The sequence below is a fragment of the Anguilla rostrata genome, chromosome 10 (assembly GCF_018555375.3).
Source record: "Anguilla rostrata isolate EN2019 chromosome 10, ASM1855537v3, whole genome shotgun sequence".
Taxonomy (NCBI): domain Eukaryota; kingdom Metazoa; phylum Chordata; class Actinopteri; order Anguilliformes; family Anguillidae; genus Anguilla; species Anguilla rostrata.
In genome coordinates, this window is record NC_057942.1 from 24,917,350 (window position 1) to 24,931,389 (window position 14,040).

The 14,040-nt window shown below is 41.0% G+C and overlaps 1 protein-coding gene across 4 annotated transcripts in view; it reads left to right on the forward strand.

The window, feature by feature from the left end:
- Positions 1 to 14,040, forward strand: part of LOC135233787 (myopalladin) — a 269,112-nt gene that overhangs the window by 227,821 nt on the left and 27,251 nt on the right. For 3 of the 4 annotated variants that reach the window (XM_064297674.1, XM_064297676.1, XM_064297678.1), the window contains one exon: positions 9,752 to 9,947. In XM_064297674.1, coding sequence (XP_064153744.1) covers positions 9,752 to 9,947 — 196 coding nt within the window. Of the gene's footprint in view, positions 1 to 9,751; positions 9,948 to 12,225; positions 13,080 to 14,040 lie in introns of those variants that run through there. The other variant, XM_064297677.1, reaches the window with a different exon arrangement.

The following is a 14,040-nucleotide window of genomic DNA, read 5'->3' on the forward strand; positions in this document are numbered from 1 at the left end:
GCTTTTATTAGAAAGTACTGTCATCTGTGTGACATACAGTGATGTGAAAAAGAAAGTAAACCCTCTTTTAATTCTATTGTTTTACAGATTAGGACATGACTAACCCAAATCTAGTTCTCACCATTGGTGAACGGTCATAAGCAGCTATAAATGCGACACATGCCAAAGGCATTTGAAAATGACGAGAGAATTTATATATTAAAATTTCAATTCATTATTATAAGTAACAGGAGCATTATTTACATTAAAACGTAATTTAAATGTTTGTTTCTTGATGTCGTTGATTATTTTCTTTTCAAACGGCAACTGCGGTCTGGTTTTCTGATTAGCATTACCGCTGCCACATATCGATCCTGCTAACAGCAAAGCTGCCAAGCGCTCAGCTTACTTCACGCATGTGCTCTGTGATTCTCAGTTGTATTTGAAAGTATCGTCTGAGCCTGAGTTGGTGGGCAGAAAAGCTGGCTGTGAACCAGCTTATCCGGAAACACACATGCGCAACACTGCCATCTAGCTAGCTAAGCTAGTTACTGTAAGTTGGTGATTGTCTTGTTCAGTTAGCTCACCGCCACACAACTTGTCAATATGAGCGACAATTCATATTTTTCTATAGCGTCGTTACGTTCTGTGCCGTTTTCTCAGAGGGCTTTTGAAGAGAAAAGGAATATAATTGCTAGAGGACGTCCAACTCCCGAACTTGGCATCGTAAAAACAACAAAAAATTTTGTCCATCACTTTCAAGCTAGCACATATGAAAAACATACATGGCTAGCTGGCTGCCCAAAGGTTAGCAAACTATTCTGTTGGCCATGTCTCCTTTTTTCTACAGAACACAGTCTGTACCACGGCAGGTTATGGCAATTTAAACAATCTCCATACAGCAATGACAAAACATGAAAGTGTACCTCCACACATACTTTGTCTAGTAAAACTTCAGACATTTGGCAACACATGAATCGATCATCAGTTAAACGAGGGCATGCGAATAGCCACAGAGCAACATAACGAGCGCGTAAAAAAACATGGACGTGTTAAAGAGACTCGTGGACATCGTTGTGTACCTCGGAACCCAGGAGCAGGCATTCCTGGGGACACTCAGAGGGGGAAGGATCGGACAATCATGGTAATTATGTTGAGCTCGTCAACCTACTCCGGAAATATGATGAGAGGCTAGCCCATCATTTGGAGACTTGCAGTGTCTTCTCTGGCATGTCAAGCCACATCCCAAATGATCTGATTGAAGCTGTGGGGAAAGTGCTGCTGAATGAAATAAAATCTGAAATCAAAGATGCAAGCTTTGTTGTGATACTAACTGATGAAACCACCAATGTGTCCAACTTCGCCCAGCTTTCTACAGTCTGGAGGTATGTTACCAAAGAAGGAGTGGTGGAAGAGAGATTTGCGGGTTTTTCCAGATGTCAGCGCTGACCGAACAGCCGCTGCCTTAGCGGAGCATGTTTTTGCCACTGTAGTTGAAATGGAATGCGGCCACAAGCTTGTCGGTCAAACATATGAAGGAGCCGCAGTCATGTCTAAATGGCTTGCAGGCCAAGGGTACGGAACGATACCCTTGTGCCAGTTTTGTGCATGCTGTGCGCACGTTCTTAACTTAGTGCTGTCACAAGTGTGCAGCGCTATCAAAGACTTAAAGTGGCCTTGGCTCGTTCTTTGCCACTTCTGCAAAGTGCACCAAGGCTGCCTGCAGCCACTTCTGCAAAGCGCACCAAGGCTCTGGATGACATTGTTTGGAGACGATTCCCCAGAGCTGCTCCAACAAGGTGGAATTATACGCCTCGATTAGTGAACACAGCAAAAGAGAACCTCAATTCATTAATTGAACTATTCAATTACATAAAAAACAACCCGTTGGACTTGGACGAAAACGTCCATTCTTTCAGCAGGGGTTTTTTTTGCAATATTTCCGAGATCCCAAATTCCACTTTCTCCTGGAGCTTTTTTCTGATGTTTTTTCTCACAACGACATACTTTTCAATATCCTACAAACAAAGGGTTTAGACATTGGGTATTGTGTGAGTCAAATGAAGAGAACAGCAGAGCAATTGCAAAGACAGCGAGAAGAGTTTGACCGTGTTTTTGCACAGGTAGAGGAACAGGAGAACCCAGCTAAGAGGAGCAGAGGAGATTCTGCTGACAAAAAGGCTGCTTATCGAGATCTTTATTTCAAAGTGTTGGACACTATTGATTTCCAAATGCAGAAGCTTTCATCTCTGGAGAAGATGGAGTTTCTTGGGCTATTGGACTTTTCTAAATTTCAGTTGTATGAGCAGACCTTTCCAGAGAGCACACTTAACTCTTTGAAAGAAACTCCTCTTTCTCGACCTTGTAGGAGTCACCAATGAGCTTGGTGACGAGGATGATGGTGCTATAGAGACCCAGAGCTCTGACGAGGAAGAGGATGGTGCAGTTTCTGGGGATGACGAGGGCAGCAGTGGTTCTCCCAGACCAGGCAGAGGAATGTTCCCTGCTGAACAGAGAGGGACTTCTTCAGCAGGGGGACCAGCAGCTATGCAGTCCACCTGCAACACCGCAGTTTCACCAGATCCTTCACACTGAAACACATAATAGTAATATATTTTAATTAGGTGAAGAACAATTAGTCAGCATTGATAACATTAGCAATACATATGAAGTAGCAACTCTCAAATGCAGGATTATTTCATGCCACACTAATCATGTGTGTACACTCGCCAGCCACACTCAAAACAATAGACTGTAGCTATGTTGCTAACTGCTAGCCACGCCATGGCCGGTAGCTACCTTGCTAATTAGTGGCTAGCTTGTATTGATTGTGGCCACTCGTCTTTCATAGTTTAATGATTTAATAGTTCATATTACCTCTCCTGGGAAGTTCGACTCCGATTCATGCCATAGTAATCATGTGTACACTCGCAAGCCAAACTCAAAACAATAGACTGTAGCTATGTTGCTAACTGCTAGCCACGCCATGGCTGGTAGCTACCTTGCTAATTAGTGGCTAGCTTGTATTGATTGTGGCCACTCGTCTTTCATTGTTTACCTCTCCTGTGAAGTTCGGCTCCGTGGCACGATGCTTTATGAGGCCAGACAGCCAATCTAACAAGGAAATAATATGATGTATGTAGGCAATCCCGCCTGCATCACCGCTCCTGCCTTTCAGATTTCTTTTGGCCTTTACATATGTCTCGCAGATATTTCCATTTTTGCCGGCAGACGTTTTCGTCCCTCCCAAGCGTTTGTGCGATTTCTCGCCAGGAGTTCAACGCCATTTGGCTGTCTTCATATTCCTTCAATGACTGATTAAATAAATAAGGATAACGCCGGATCTCCTCGCACAACCTCTCTTCAAAACAAGCATCCATATTGTTATCTGGAGCATGCACAGTCGGCGCTCTTGCTATGCGTACAGTCCGCGCAGTCACAAATTTTTGGCTGCGCGCGGACGTCCGCATAGGGGTCCACACGGACCCTTGCGGACATGGGCGGATGACGACATTTACGTCATGCGGACCAAAGCGGACCCTCACGGACACACAGACACGGAAAGGATGAATTGGCCTTAAGTCCATAGGTTCCTCCTTAGTTGCTGTTGAGCTGTGCAATGGCAGTGGGGATAAAGGATTTTTTTAAACAGCACATCCGTGCACAGGGGTCTCTGAACCTCCATCCCGACGGCATCATCTCAGAAGAGGTATGAAGGGGGTGGGATGCGTCATTGAGGATTTTGTTGGCCATTCTGTTTACTGGTTTTGCATGATGTTCTGGGAGCTGGATCTGTGTGCAGCCTGTGATTTTGGTTCCCTGGTTGACCACTCTGGAGAGTTTGGCTTTGCTGCTCACAGACAAGTGACCAAACCAGGACACAATGTTGAAGGTTAGTACACTTTCAGTCAGAGCTTGGTAGACACTGCTCAGGATCTCTTTTTTGACATCGAACCCTCTACGTTTCCGCATCAGAAAAAGTCGCTGCTGGGCCTTCTTATATACAGCCTCCCCATGCCCTGAGAAAGAGAGGGTCTAGTCTATTTCAGTGCCAAGGTATTTAAAACAGGGCACTTGCTCCACTTCTTGGTCATTAATCTGCAGTGGCTTTGACAGTGGGTGGGGCATGATGGTGTTGTTGCCTCCCAGGCACATCTTCTTAGTCTTATTCACATGTTGAGTTTAAGATTGCTCTTCTCAAACCGCTTGGTCAGTTCGGCAACATAGTCCACATATGTGTTCAAAGACTGACATCGGTCAGGCGAGCTACCAGAGCCATATCATCTGCGTACTTCACTAAGGTGAGGCAGTTGTTATTGCACATGATCTTGTTGGTATAAATAGAGAACAAAACAGGGGACAGGGTACAGCCCTTCAGAACCCCTGTATTTAAAATCAGCTCATCTGTTCAGACGTTGGGGTCGACTCTCTGATCCATAAAATCAAGGTGGGGTGAACTTGCAGATCACAGAGACGCTTGATAAGTGTATTTGGGTGCACAGTGTTAAAAGCTGATGGAAAGTCCATGTATAAAACTTATATGCATATGCCCCTGCCTTGACTAGATGTTGTGATACAGCATGAAGGAGTGTCAAGCTTGCATCCTCTACTCCTCTTTTAGCCTTGTATGCAAACTGCAACGGGTCCATTTGGTCACTCAGTGATGCTGTGTGCTGTTTGCATATAACCTTTTCCATGCATTTACTGAGAATGGGGGGTAAGGGCTATAGGCCGAAAGTCGTTCATGTCTTTGGCCCTGGGCTTCTTGGCAACAGGGATGGTCGTAGATATTTTCCAGGTGAGTGGGACTGAGCTAGTGTCAAGGAACAACTGGAAAAGTCTGGCAAACACAGCACCTAGTTGATCAGCACAGTCCTTTAGGATCTTTGCTCTAAGGCCATCTGGCCCAGCAGCCTTGCGTGGGTTAAGTTTGCGAAATACAACTACAACCTCCTTCTCTGACACTGATATGGTGCTGTCAGTCTGTGGCAGGAGCAACTCCTCAATGGGGTCATTGGACTTGTCAAATTGTGCGTAAAATATATTCAGTTCATTTGCAAACTGTGTGGGGTCAAGGCATTAGATGGTTTGTTTTGTCTGTGGCCTACCCATCATAATGTTGAGACCTTGCCATGCATCTCTTGCATTACCAGAAATAAGCTTGTTCTCAACCTTGTTTTTGTAGTCCAGTTTAGCCTTCCTCAATTTGTTTTGAATTTCCTTATTTAAGGTGTTAATTCTCTCTCTGTCACCCTGTATGAATGCATACTTTTTCTGGATCAGACTTTGTTTTATGTCTTTAGTGATCCAGGGGTTGTTGTCGGGATAAACTTTAATGGATTTTTTGGGAATAATGGACTCATAATGGCAAAATTGTATATAATTAGTAATGGAGTCAGTGAGCATATTGCAATCATCATTACTATTAACTCTCTGGGGTCTAAGGGTAAAATGAGGCACACTGGTGATTGTGCGATGCTCTGACATTTGTGTAAATTTCATCAACTTTATATACAGTGATTCCAAAGTGTTTCATATCTTTGTTTTCAGCACAAACTCATCTACAACAATATGGCAGCAGTAAGTAGGTCATAATAATGTGTGGATTGTAAACTGCTCTAAAAACACACAAACTGTAAACAGTAGTTTTGAACATGCACAGGAATGTTGTAATAAAACACACTAAACAATTGTGAATAAGACTTTTGGTCACTGAAATGTGTTCTTCAAGGTCTTGGGTATCAAAAGATGACAAAATATTTTAGCAAATCCAATGAGAAATATAAAATAAATTACTAAAAGTTAGTGTTGTGACTACTATTTTTCAACACCAGGTGAGAATGGGAGGGCAAATGGCCTTTCTGTAATGAATATGCATTGGGTAGGAATACCTGCCAGCTAAGTAGGCTATTCACACCTGGCCGCATGCCTCCCCACCACTAAGACAAAGACTCAGTGAGCCATTTAGAAGACAGAAACAAAGACAACTTTTGATTTTAGAACATTTATTGAAGTAAACTGCATGGAAGATGAGATGAGACTGGTGTACTCTTGCAACGTCTGCCTGGCCTCTTAGCTAGTGGTGAACTAGGCCGTGTTTCCTGATCAACATCTCTGCAAATATAATAAAAACAAAATTGTTAGGAAATTTGAAATCAAATCAAACTTTATTTATATAGCACATTTCCTTCAACAGGTGAAAATTAAATGTGCTTTAAAAAAAAAGGGACACACCACTAACTAATGAAAACAAAATTAATGAAATGTGACATCATATACAAACAAAGAACCAAACAAACACAACCAGACGCAGAGAGGTATCCTATAATTTTGAGAAGCAATGGTTAGAATCATTCTTAGTGTGGGAATTTACAAGCGCGCATATTAGTGAATATTCCTACAAACACACAGAGAATGTAATACAGCACACATTTACAAATAATGCAAGCTATCAACGAAAAAACATTAGCTTAACTAAATAAACACTGATATTCCAACTAAACTACACGCAACTCATCAATAACAATGCCTCAATCTGAACTAGGCTAGGTCTGTTTAGCTAAGTGGTTATTTTATTGCTATTTCCCGAACTTACTTAGAGTATGCTAATATCGATTGTGCAAGGACATCAGTTTTAGAATCCTAGCCACGCCACGACACGCCAGGCATGAGCTATTTATTACGAATATGATCGAAAAACATACAGTCTGCCTGATACTTCTAACACAACCAGACGCAGAGAGCCTAGCCTATAATTTTGAGATGCAATAGTTCAAATCGTTCGTAGTGTGGGAATTTACAAACGCGCACATTGCTGGATATTCCTACAAACACACAGATACGTTGCAATACAGTACACATATTTACCAATATGATCATAAGAAATATACTTACGCATGAAGTTGATCCTCAGCTGGATCAGTTCACTGTTCGAAATGACACCGCTCTTCATCAGTGTCGGCTTCCGGACGGACCATTTTCCGAAATTAAACGAAATGTTCACCTCAAAAGAAGTGAATTAGGCGACACTCTGTGACATTCTATCCCGCTTTCGCAGACTTGGCATTTCTCACATGGATCTCGCATCGCCTCTCCTTTAGTCTCCTTCTATGGAGAGTAATTATAATGTTGTTAACATGTGAATGCGATTTGGGCGGACTTCCTGCTGAGCGAAATTCACATAGTAATGAGTAAAGTTTAGTGAAGCATACATGATCTAATTAATCAAATTTAGAACATTTAAAACAATTAATATTATTTGCCAATGGGCGCATTGGAAAGTTGCGATTCTAAGGTTTCTGTCAATGTTTTTGTTGCATCTGTATGATAACAGCACGTGAAGTTAATCATCCAAATAGAAACGAAAGTTAATTTCATCTTGTCGAGCTCCGCCGGCGGAGCTCTCGACCCCAGAGGGTTAAAGAAAACATCCCAGTCAGTGCACTCTAGGCAGCCTTGCAAGTCTTCAACTGCATCATTCGTCCAAGTAGGAATCACCTTGGTCTGTGTGAGGAATGTTTTAAGTCTCTGCCTATATCTAGGCTGCAGATACACAACATTGTGATCAGAACGGCCCATTGTTGGGCGGCACCTTGCGATGAATGCATTCGGTACATTACCAAAGCATAGATCCAGTGTTCTGTTCAGCGTAGTTGGGCAGGTCACGTACTGCTCGAGGTTAGGCAGTAGAGATGTAACGTCACAGTTATTAAAGTCACCGAGTAGAAATACTGGTTTATCAGCTGCTCTGTTAAGTGCTTTATTTCAGGACCTGGAATGTAAACCAGAATAACTGTGATTTGCCCAAACTCCCGGGGTAGATAATGTGGTTGGAAGGATACGGTCATTAATTCATAGTGTCTGGTGCTTACAGTCCCACGTATAGAAAAGTTTGTCACCCACCTGTCCTTAATCGCCATGCACAGTCCTCCACCGATTGATTTCCTCGTTTTCACTGGGTCTCTGTCAAAAAATACGATCGTATAACCATCCAAGCTCACATTCGATATTTCACTTGTTAACCACGTCTCCGTGAAACAGAAGAGACTGGTGCGCCCATAATCCCCATCGTACTTTGTCAGCTCCAAAAGTCTGTTCATCTTGTTATGAAGAGAGCGTACATTCGAATGTGTGGTAGCGGTAGTCTTCTGCCTCTCCTACTTAATCTGTTGCGTATTCCTCCTCTTTATCCTTGCTTTTTCTTGCGATTGTCCTGCTTAGATGTAGGGCTCTGCCTATTCTGTATGCACGCCGGTAGGTACCGCAGACTCAGCGGATCGCACCAGGTGTACCTGAACTGAGTACCCAGGCCATTATTGTGCGGGGAAGTTGGCTTCGTGATGATTGCGAATATTGAGTCCACCAGGATGCCGATTGCCCAAAGAATTAGCACATATTTAACCTGCATCTTTAACTTTATGTATGTTAAGTTTAATCGGTAAATAATTGGGGGAAACTTTGACAAACAAACAATGAGCCAAAAAGGGTCGTCGGACACAGTCGCGATATTTGGTGACTGTGTTCTCACCACACTTTAGTGCAATTTTCACATTTGAAATTGCACTAAGTTGCTTAATTCAGCCATTGACAACTGATGAATTTGATTAAACCAAAGCTAGTGAATTGAGTGACATGTATCCGATTGATAATTGGCCGTCAGGGACTTGAATGTTTATTCATTGGCTGAAAAGTAAATGCATTGTTCTGGGGATACCATAAGTGAATATCCTTTAACAACTATGCTATTTTATATGGTCCGATTATTATACTAATTTATATAATAATTTTTGGACGCTGTGACCCGCAGCTTTTTTTTTTTTTTTACTGATCTCCCGCTCTCACCCACAGTAGGCTAAATAGGCACAAATTACTATGAGTCCCGCGAGAGCCGTGGGAATCCTGCCCCAATGCAGACCTCTAGTAGGAGGTAAGCTAGCTAATGCTACCCATCTGATGATATTTATAGAACTAACACTGTTAGCATGCAGCCTGTATTGTCTAATATCCTTGAACTGGATGCACAGGGATGCACACAATTGGTATCAGTCTTCTTGTATGAATCTGGGCAAGATAGCTAAAAAGCTAATTTTCCAGAACGAGATCTGCTTCTTGGCTTTGGGAAGAATCCTCCAACTCCAATCACCTCTGGCTCAAACCTGAATGGCTGTATTGCGGTACCAGAATCAGTGATTATGTTTTCTACTAACTCATCAGAATCAGAGTCATCTAAGGTACTGATAATGTCCTTTGATTCAGAATCAAATATTTCAGTGCTGCCCATTTCTGCCGTTTTTCAATCAAATGCTGTCCATTTCTGTCATCTTTTCAATCTGAAGGTATAATAGCAGAGTTGGATGTCTTCAATCTATTGCGTCACACATCACATTTTATAACGTGACTTTGTGTGTTTCTGTCAGGAGTGATCAATTTGTAAATTTGAAGCTGTACTAACAACAATGTCAGCTCATTTTAATGAAAAACCTATAATTAATTGGTCTGATATGTTTTTTGTGTTATGTGGTGCCTTCTCGTTTAAGTCCCACTCAATTTTAGGGAGCCATTTACCAGAATTGGATTCAACACGTGGCAGCAGGAATATGATCTATAATGCAATTAATGTTCTTTATTAAATACATGAGGTGACATTTTTCTACTGTTCTACGGACTTTATGAGGACTAGATGGGGGTTATACATGACCTGATGTACAACCATAGAATTGAAAGATGGTGTACTTTATTTTTCAAATCACTGTATGCATAAATTCTTGTCCAGGGCATTTGAAAATGATGTGGTCGATGTAACTGAGCAAAACCCCAATACAAGAACTACAGTCCTCTTACCATCTACCAACTCCGTAACCATGGTGATGGAGCCTGCCTCTGACACTTCAACCAAGCGAGTCCAGTTGACCCAGGGCCAAATTACCACAGCTGAGCCGGATCCTGAACCAGAGACAGGTCATCCTCAGGTAAACAGTTTTGGTCTGGAGAGAATAATTTTTGTCTCTCCTGACACCTGGATTTGTTTTTGCTTTTTGTTTTTTCAGAACATATTCATTATTTGTAATATGTTATGTTACTGTCACTTTATTGGAGCCAATGTTCATTTGAATTATCATTACTATGTCATCAAATTAGTAACAGTATAGTCATTGATTTTTGGGAGAATACAATTTATTCCATGAGCCAGGTGTGTTATTGGGGAATCATTTTAGGGGACAAAGACTCATAGCCTTTTTTTTCCTGACTTATGACATATAAACAGTACAACAAAGTGTTATTTCCCTCTTTGTCGCAAGACTGAGAAGGACTCCACTATATGCACATCCTTGCACGTTCGGAATGAATGTAGGAACAAGCTGATGCACAATAGAGCACATTTACTATTTTTGAAAGCAAATCTGCCCTTAATACTCACTTAAAACCCAGGGGTTTTAGTAAGAATACCCCCCCCCCCCTCATTTTAAATAAACCCATTTTCTCCAAACTATATGCAATACAGACATGGTTCAAAGCTTGAAATAAAGAGCACATTTGTACCAAAATGTCCAAATCCCCTGATCTTACATGAATTTCGCTCAGTAAACATGTAGACATATTTATTCTGAAAAACAAGAAATAAATCCAAGAATCTTAATTTTTTCTTTATTCTGTAGTGATTACATGTACATACTTCTGACACTGGACAAAGCCAGATTTCAGGAGTGCTCTGTTTGCATTGTGTGAATTTAAAAAAAAAAAAACACGTTTTTTTGTGGTTTTGTGCATTGTGCTTTTATTATTCCATTAATTTGTCTTTTATTTTGATTAAAAATACTAATCGCCAAATATGGAACCCTCTCCATGTCCTCCCTAGGTACAAACCCTCTGGGGTTTTTTTCCCGGCATTCTGTAAGCATAAACAGCAACAAAAAAAAAGCATGTTGTTTGTTTTTGCAACTTAGAGGCAGCAACTCGGAGGCAACTAGCCTTTCCCAGCTCTGACACTCCACTGCTTACACTACTGAATAAAATATGTTTTTGGCTTGTACTTCCATTAACAGCACTTCAGTATCCGCTTCAGAGAATTATTTATCTTTTCTCGGCCATCTCTTTAAATTGCCTTCAATGGAATTCCAAGCTCCTTATATGGTATTTTAGGGGCTTCAATTTATGCAATTAAGTTCTGTGACCATGCTTTTCAGTTATGATCGATCGGTATTTATCAACCTATGTGTCTATGAGCATGTGACAAATCCAGCAGAATTTGTTAGTTTGCATAAATTTACACACAGTTTTACACACAGAGGCTCACTGTGCATTATCTATTTTCCCTGCCATATTCCACTCCCAGAAGCTAATTCTGAAGCTAATTCTATTGTACCCTCTGGAACTCCACAAATTTTTTATTTATTTTGTTTTTAAGGTTCCAAATTGGACCATTAGAAGTGCTAAAAGCAAGTTTTTTTAATGAGGTGAATGTATATTATTATTTGTGGTTTAGTCTAGTTTATTTGTGCAACCATAAATGTGTTCAAACAAACGCAAACAAGACAAAGAAATGTATATCCACAGGACTGAACATAAACAGGCAAAGCTTTTTTTAAAGTGTTGCTGTATGGTGAAGAACAATGTAAATAATATAGATTTTGTTTGTTTTTTATTTTAAGTGGAAAAAAGTAAAGAAAACACTATTGGCTGTTACATTTGAACGTAACAATGGGGAACAAACTAATTTGCTAACGAAAGAACAAAGAACAGTTTAAAGTATTTTGCTATATATTTGGATTTGAGATCAAAAGATACAATGCATACACATGCATACTGTATATGTTTTAGCATTTTACAGAAACAGCTGTTTTTGTGTTGAGTCCTCACATTTTCAGCTGTCCAAATGTCAGTTAATGGATGAACCTAAAAGTAAATTTTAGCAATAAAGTGTAATATTTGGTTGTGTAGCCCTAAAATTCCATAATAGCATCAAATCTACGAACCGGCGCTTCATCTTGCAGCAAGACCATGTAGGTACCATGGACTACAAAACACATAGAACTACAAATCCCATATGTCCACCTCCAAGGGACTCATTTAACCACGCCTCCTACCACAGCTTTTCTGTTACAATATTGGCTTACTGTAAATTTGAAACGCGCAACCTTCAATAAAATGGAGGTTGCCGTTGTTTCACGTTCTCTGTTCCATTTTCCTCTCCCTGGACTCGCCACCCTTCTCCCGTCTCCCTCTCGTGTCCACATGTCCACATGCCAGGAAGAGTTTGCAAGCCCTGCAATGGAGCAAGGCACGTATACCCTTGGCTACCAGCAGCGGGAGGAACAAACCGCCTTGAAGCGCTCCTCTGATTAGCGGCAATCGAACAACCAGGAAAGTCAGGCATGACCGACGCATCCTGAGTAAGTCCCACAAGGAAAGTGACCTGCGACAAGGACCAGGCTACGTGTTTTGGAACCAGAAAAGGGTGACTGGCTTCCCCTTTCTCACAACTCCTACAGCCTTTGCACTGAAAACCAGGAATCATTTCCGGCAACGGAACCAAAGGACTAAAGTAAGGCGGTAACTCTGGGCATAGCATTTATTAGCAAGAGACTGATTATAGTAATTTATGACTAAATGTACATGATGATGCTAACTGTTATTGTGTTTTAATGATAAATGTGAACGTTCTGTATGCTCGGTTGGCTCTAAGCCATCCAACGCACTGTTAGTTTTCATATATCACGCATGGAACAGCTCCCACATGTGATTTACTAACAACTGGTCATAACACAGCAGGATGTTGAAAAACACACATAGATAGCTATTCAGTTACCCTGTATTTGTTTGGTACGCATCATGCGCCATTGTTTTTTCACTAGCTTCGTCTAGTTTCAAAAAACCCTCCATTCACACATTCCATTTTGTTCCTTTGTTCTCCGTGAACACGTGTCCACGGTACACAGCCCCCACACAGGAAAACATATGCACACATGCACTCACCCACCACATACAACACTCCTCGCACACACAACACCCACACACGTGCACTCACAGTTTATTATATCATTGTAGTAAATTGTGCTTTGCCCTTTTTGGTACTTTGTGTTTAATAAATTTTATTATATTTACACAGTTGTCTGTATTGATATTAATCTTGTGCTGAATTGATTCAGGTGCTGCTAATCAAAAGAACTTAGGCTAATAGAATACCTTTGCCTCTTTGCTAAATCATTCATATTAATTTAGTATTAGCTGAATGTATGATATTATGATTTGGTTAAGATTGACTGTTAATGTGTAATTGTAATAATTAATTTAATTATTAATTTAAATTGCCAATTTATAGTTTGTATACTTAATTTATGAGACTGATTATTATATGTTGGCACCACATGTGAGGATATTGATGTAGGCCTATATCTTCTACATTTTGGTGGCTCACTATGACAAGTAGCGGCATGTCCCCTACAACCATGATGGCAAACACTAAAATGCAATAACTGCATCAAAAATGCACAAAAATCTCATAAAACCTTTCCAGGCCTTCACTTGATCTTTGTTTCGAGGGGTTCCTGTCTTAAATTTCCTCTTCAGCAAGTGAAATGCATGCTCAATTGGTTTAAAAACTGGTGACTGACTTGGCCAGTACAAAACTTTCCACTTTTTCCCATTGATGAATAGTTTTGTTACTTTGGCAGTATGTTTGAGGTCACTGTCTTGCTGCAGGATGAAGCGCTGCCCAATGTGGGTGGAGGAATGCTACCATCTTCCACCTCCATTACATCATTGTCACGCACTGCGACACACCCCTTTCGTTGACAGAAGAGTTGGACACAGGGAGATATGGGAATTCTGGAACTTTATAGAAAGGTTTATTAGGGCGAGAGTGCGATTCTTTACAAACAAAACAAAACGTCCTTGCCCTTCACCCTCACAGGATCCAGGTAAAAATAACAAACTAAAATAACAAAGACAAAACAAACAAACAGTCCCACAGCAGCTTCTCCATTGGTGCAGCTCTCTCTCTCTCTTTCTCTCTCACTCGAACTACGAGTTCCTAGGTCACAGTTGCCTACTGGGAAAAGAGCA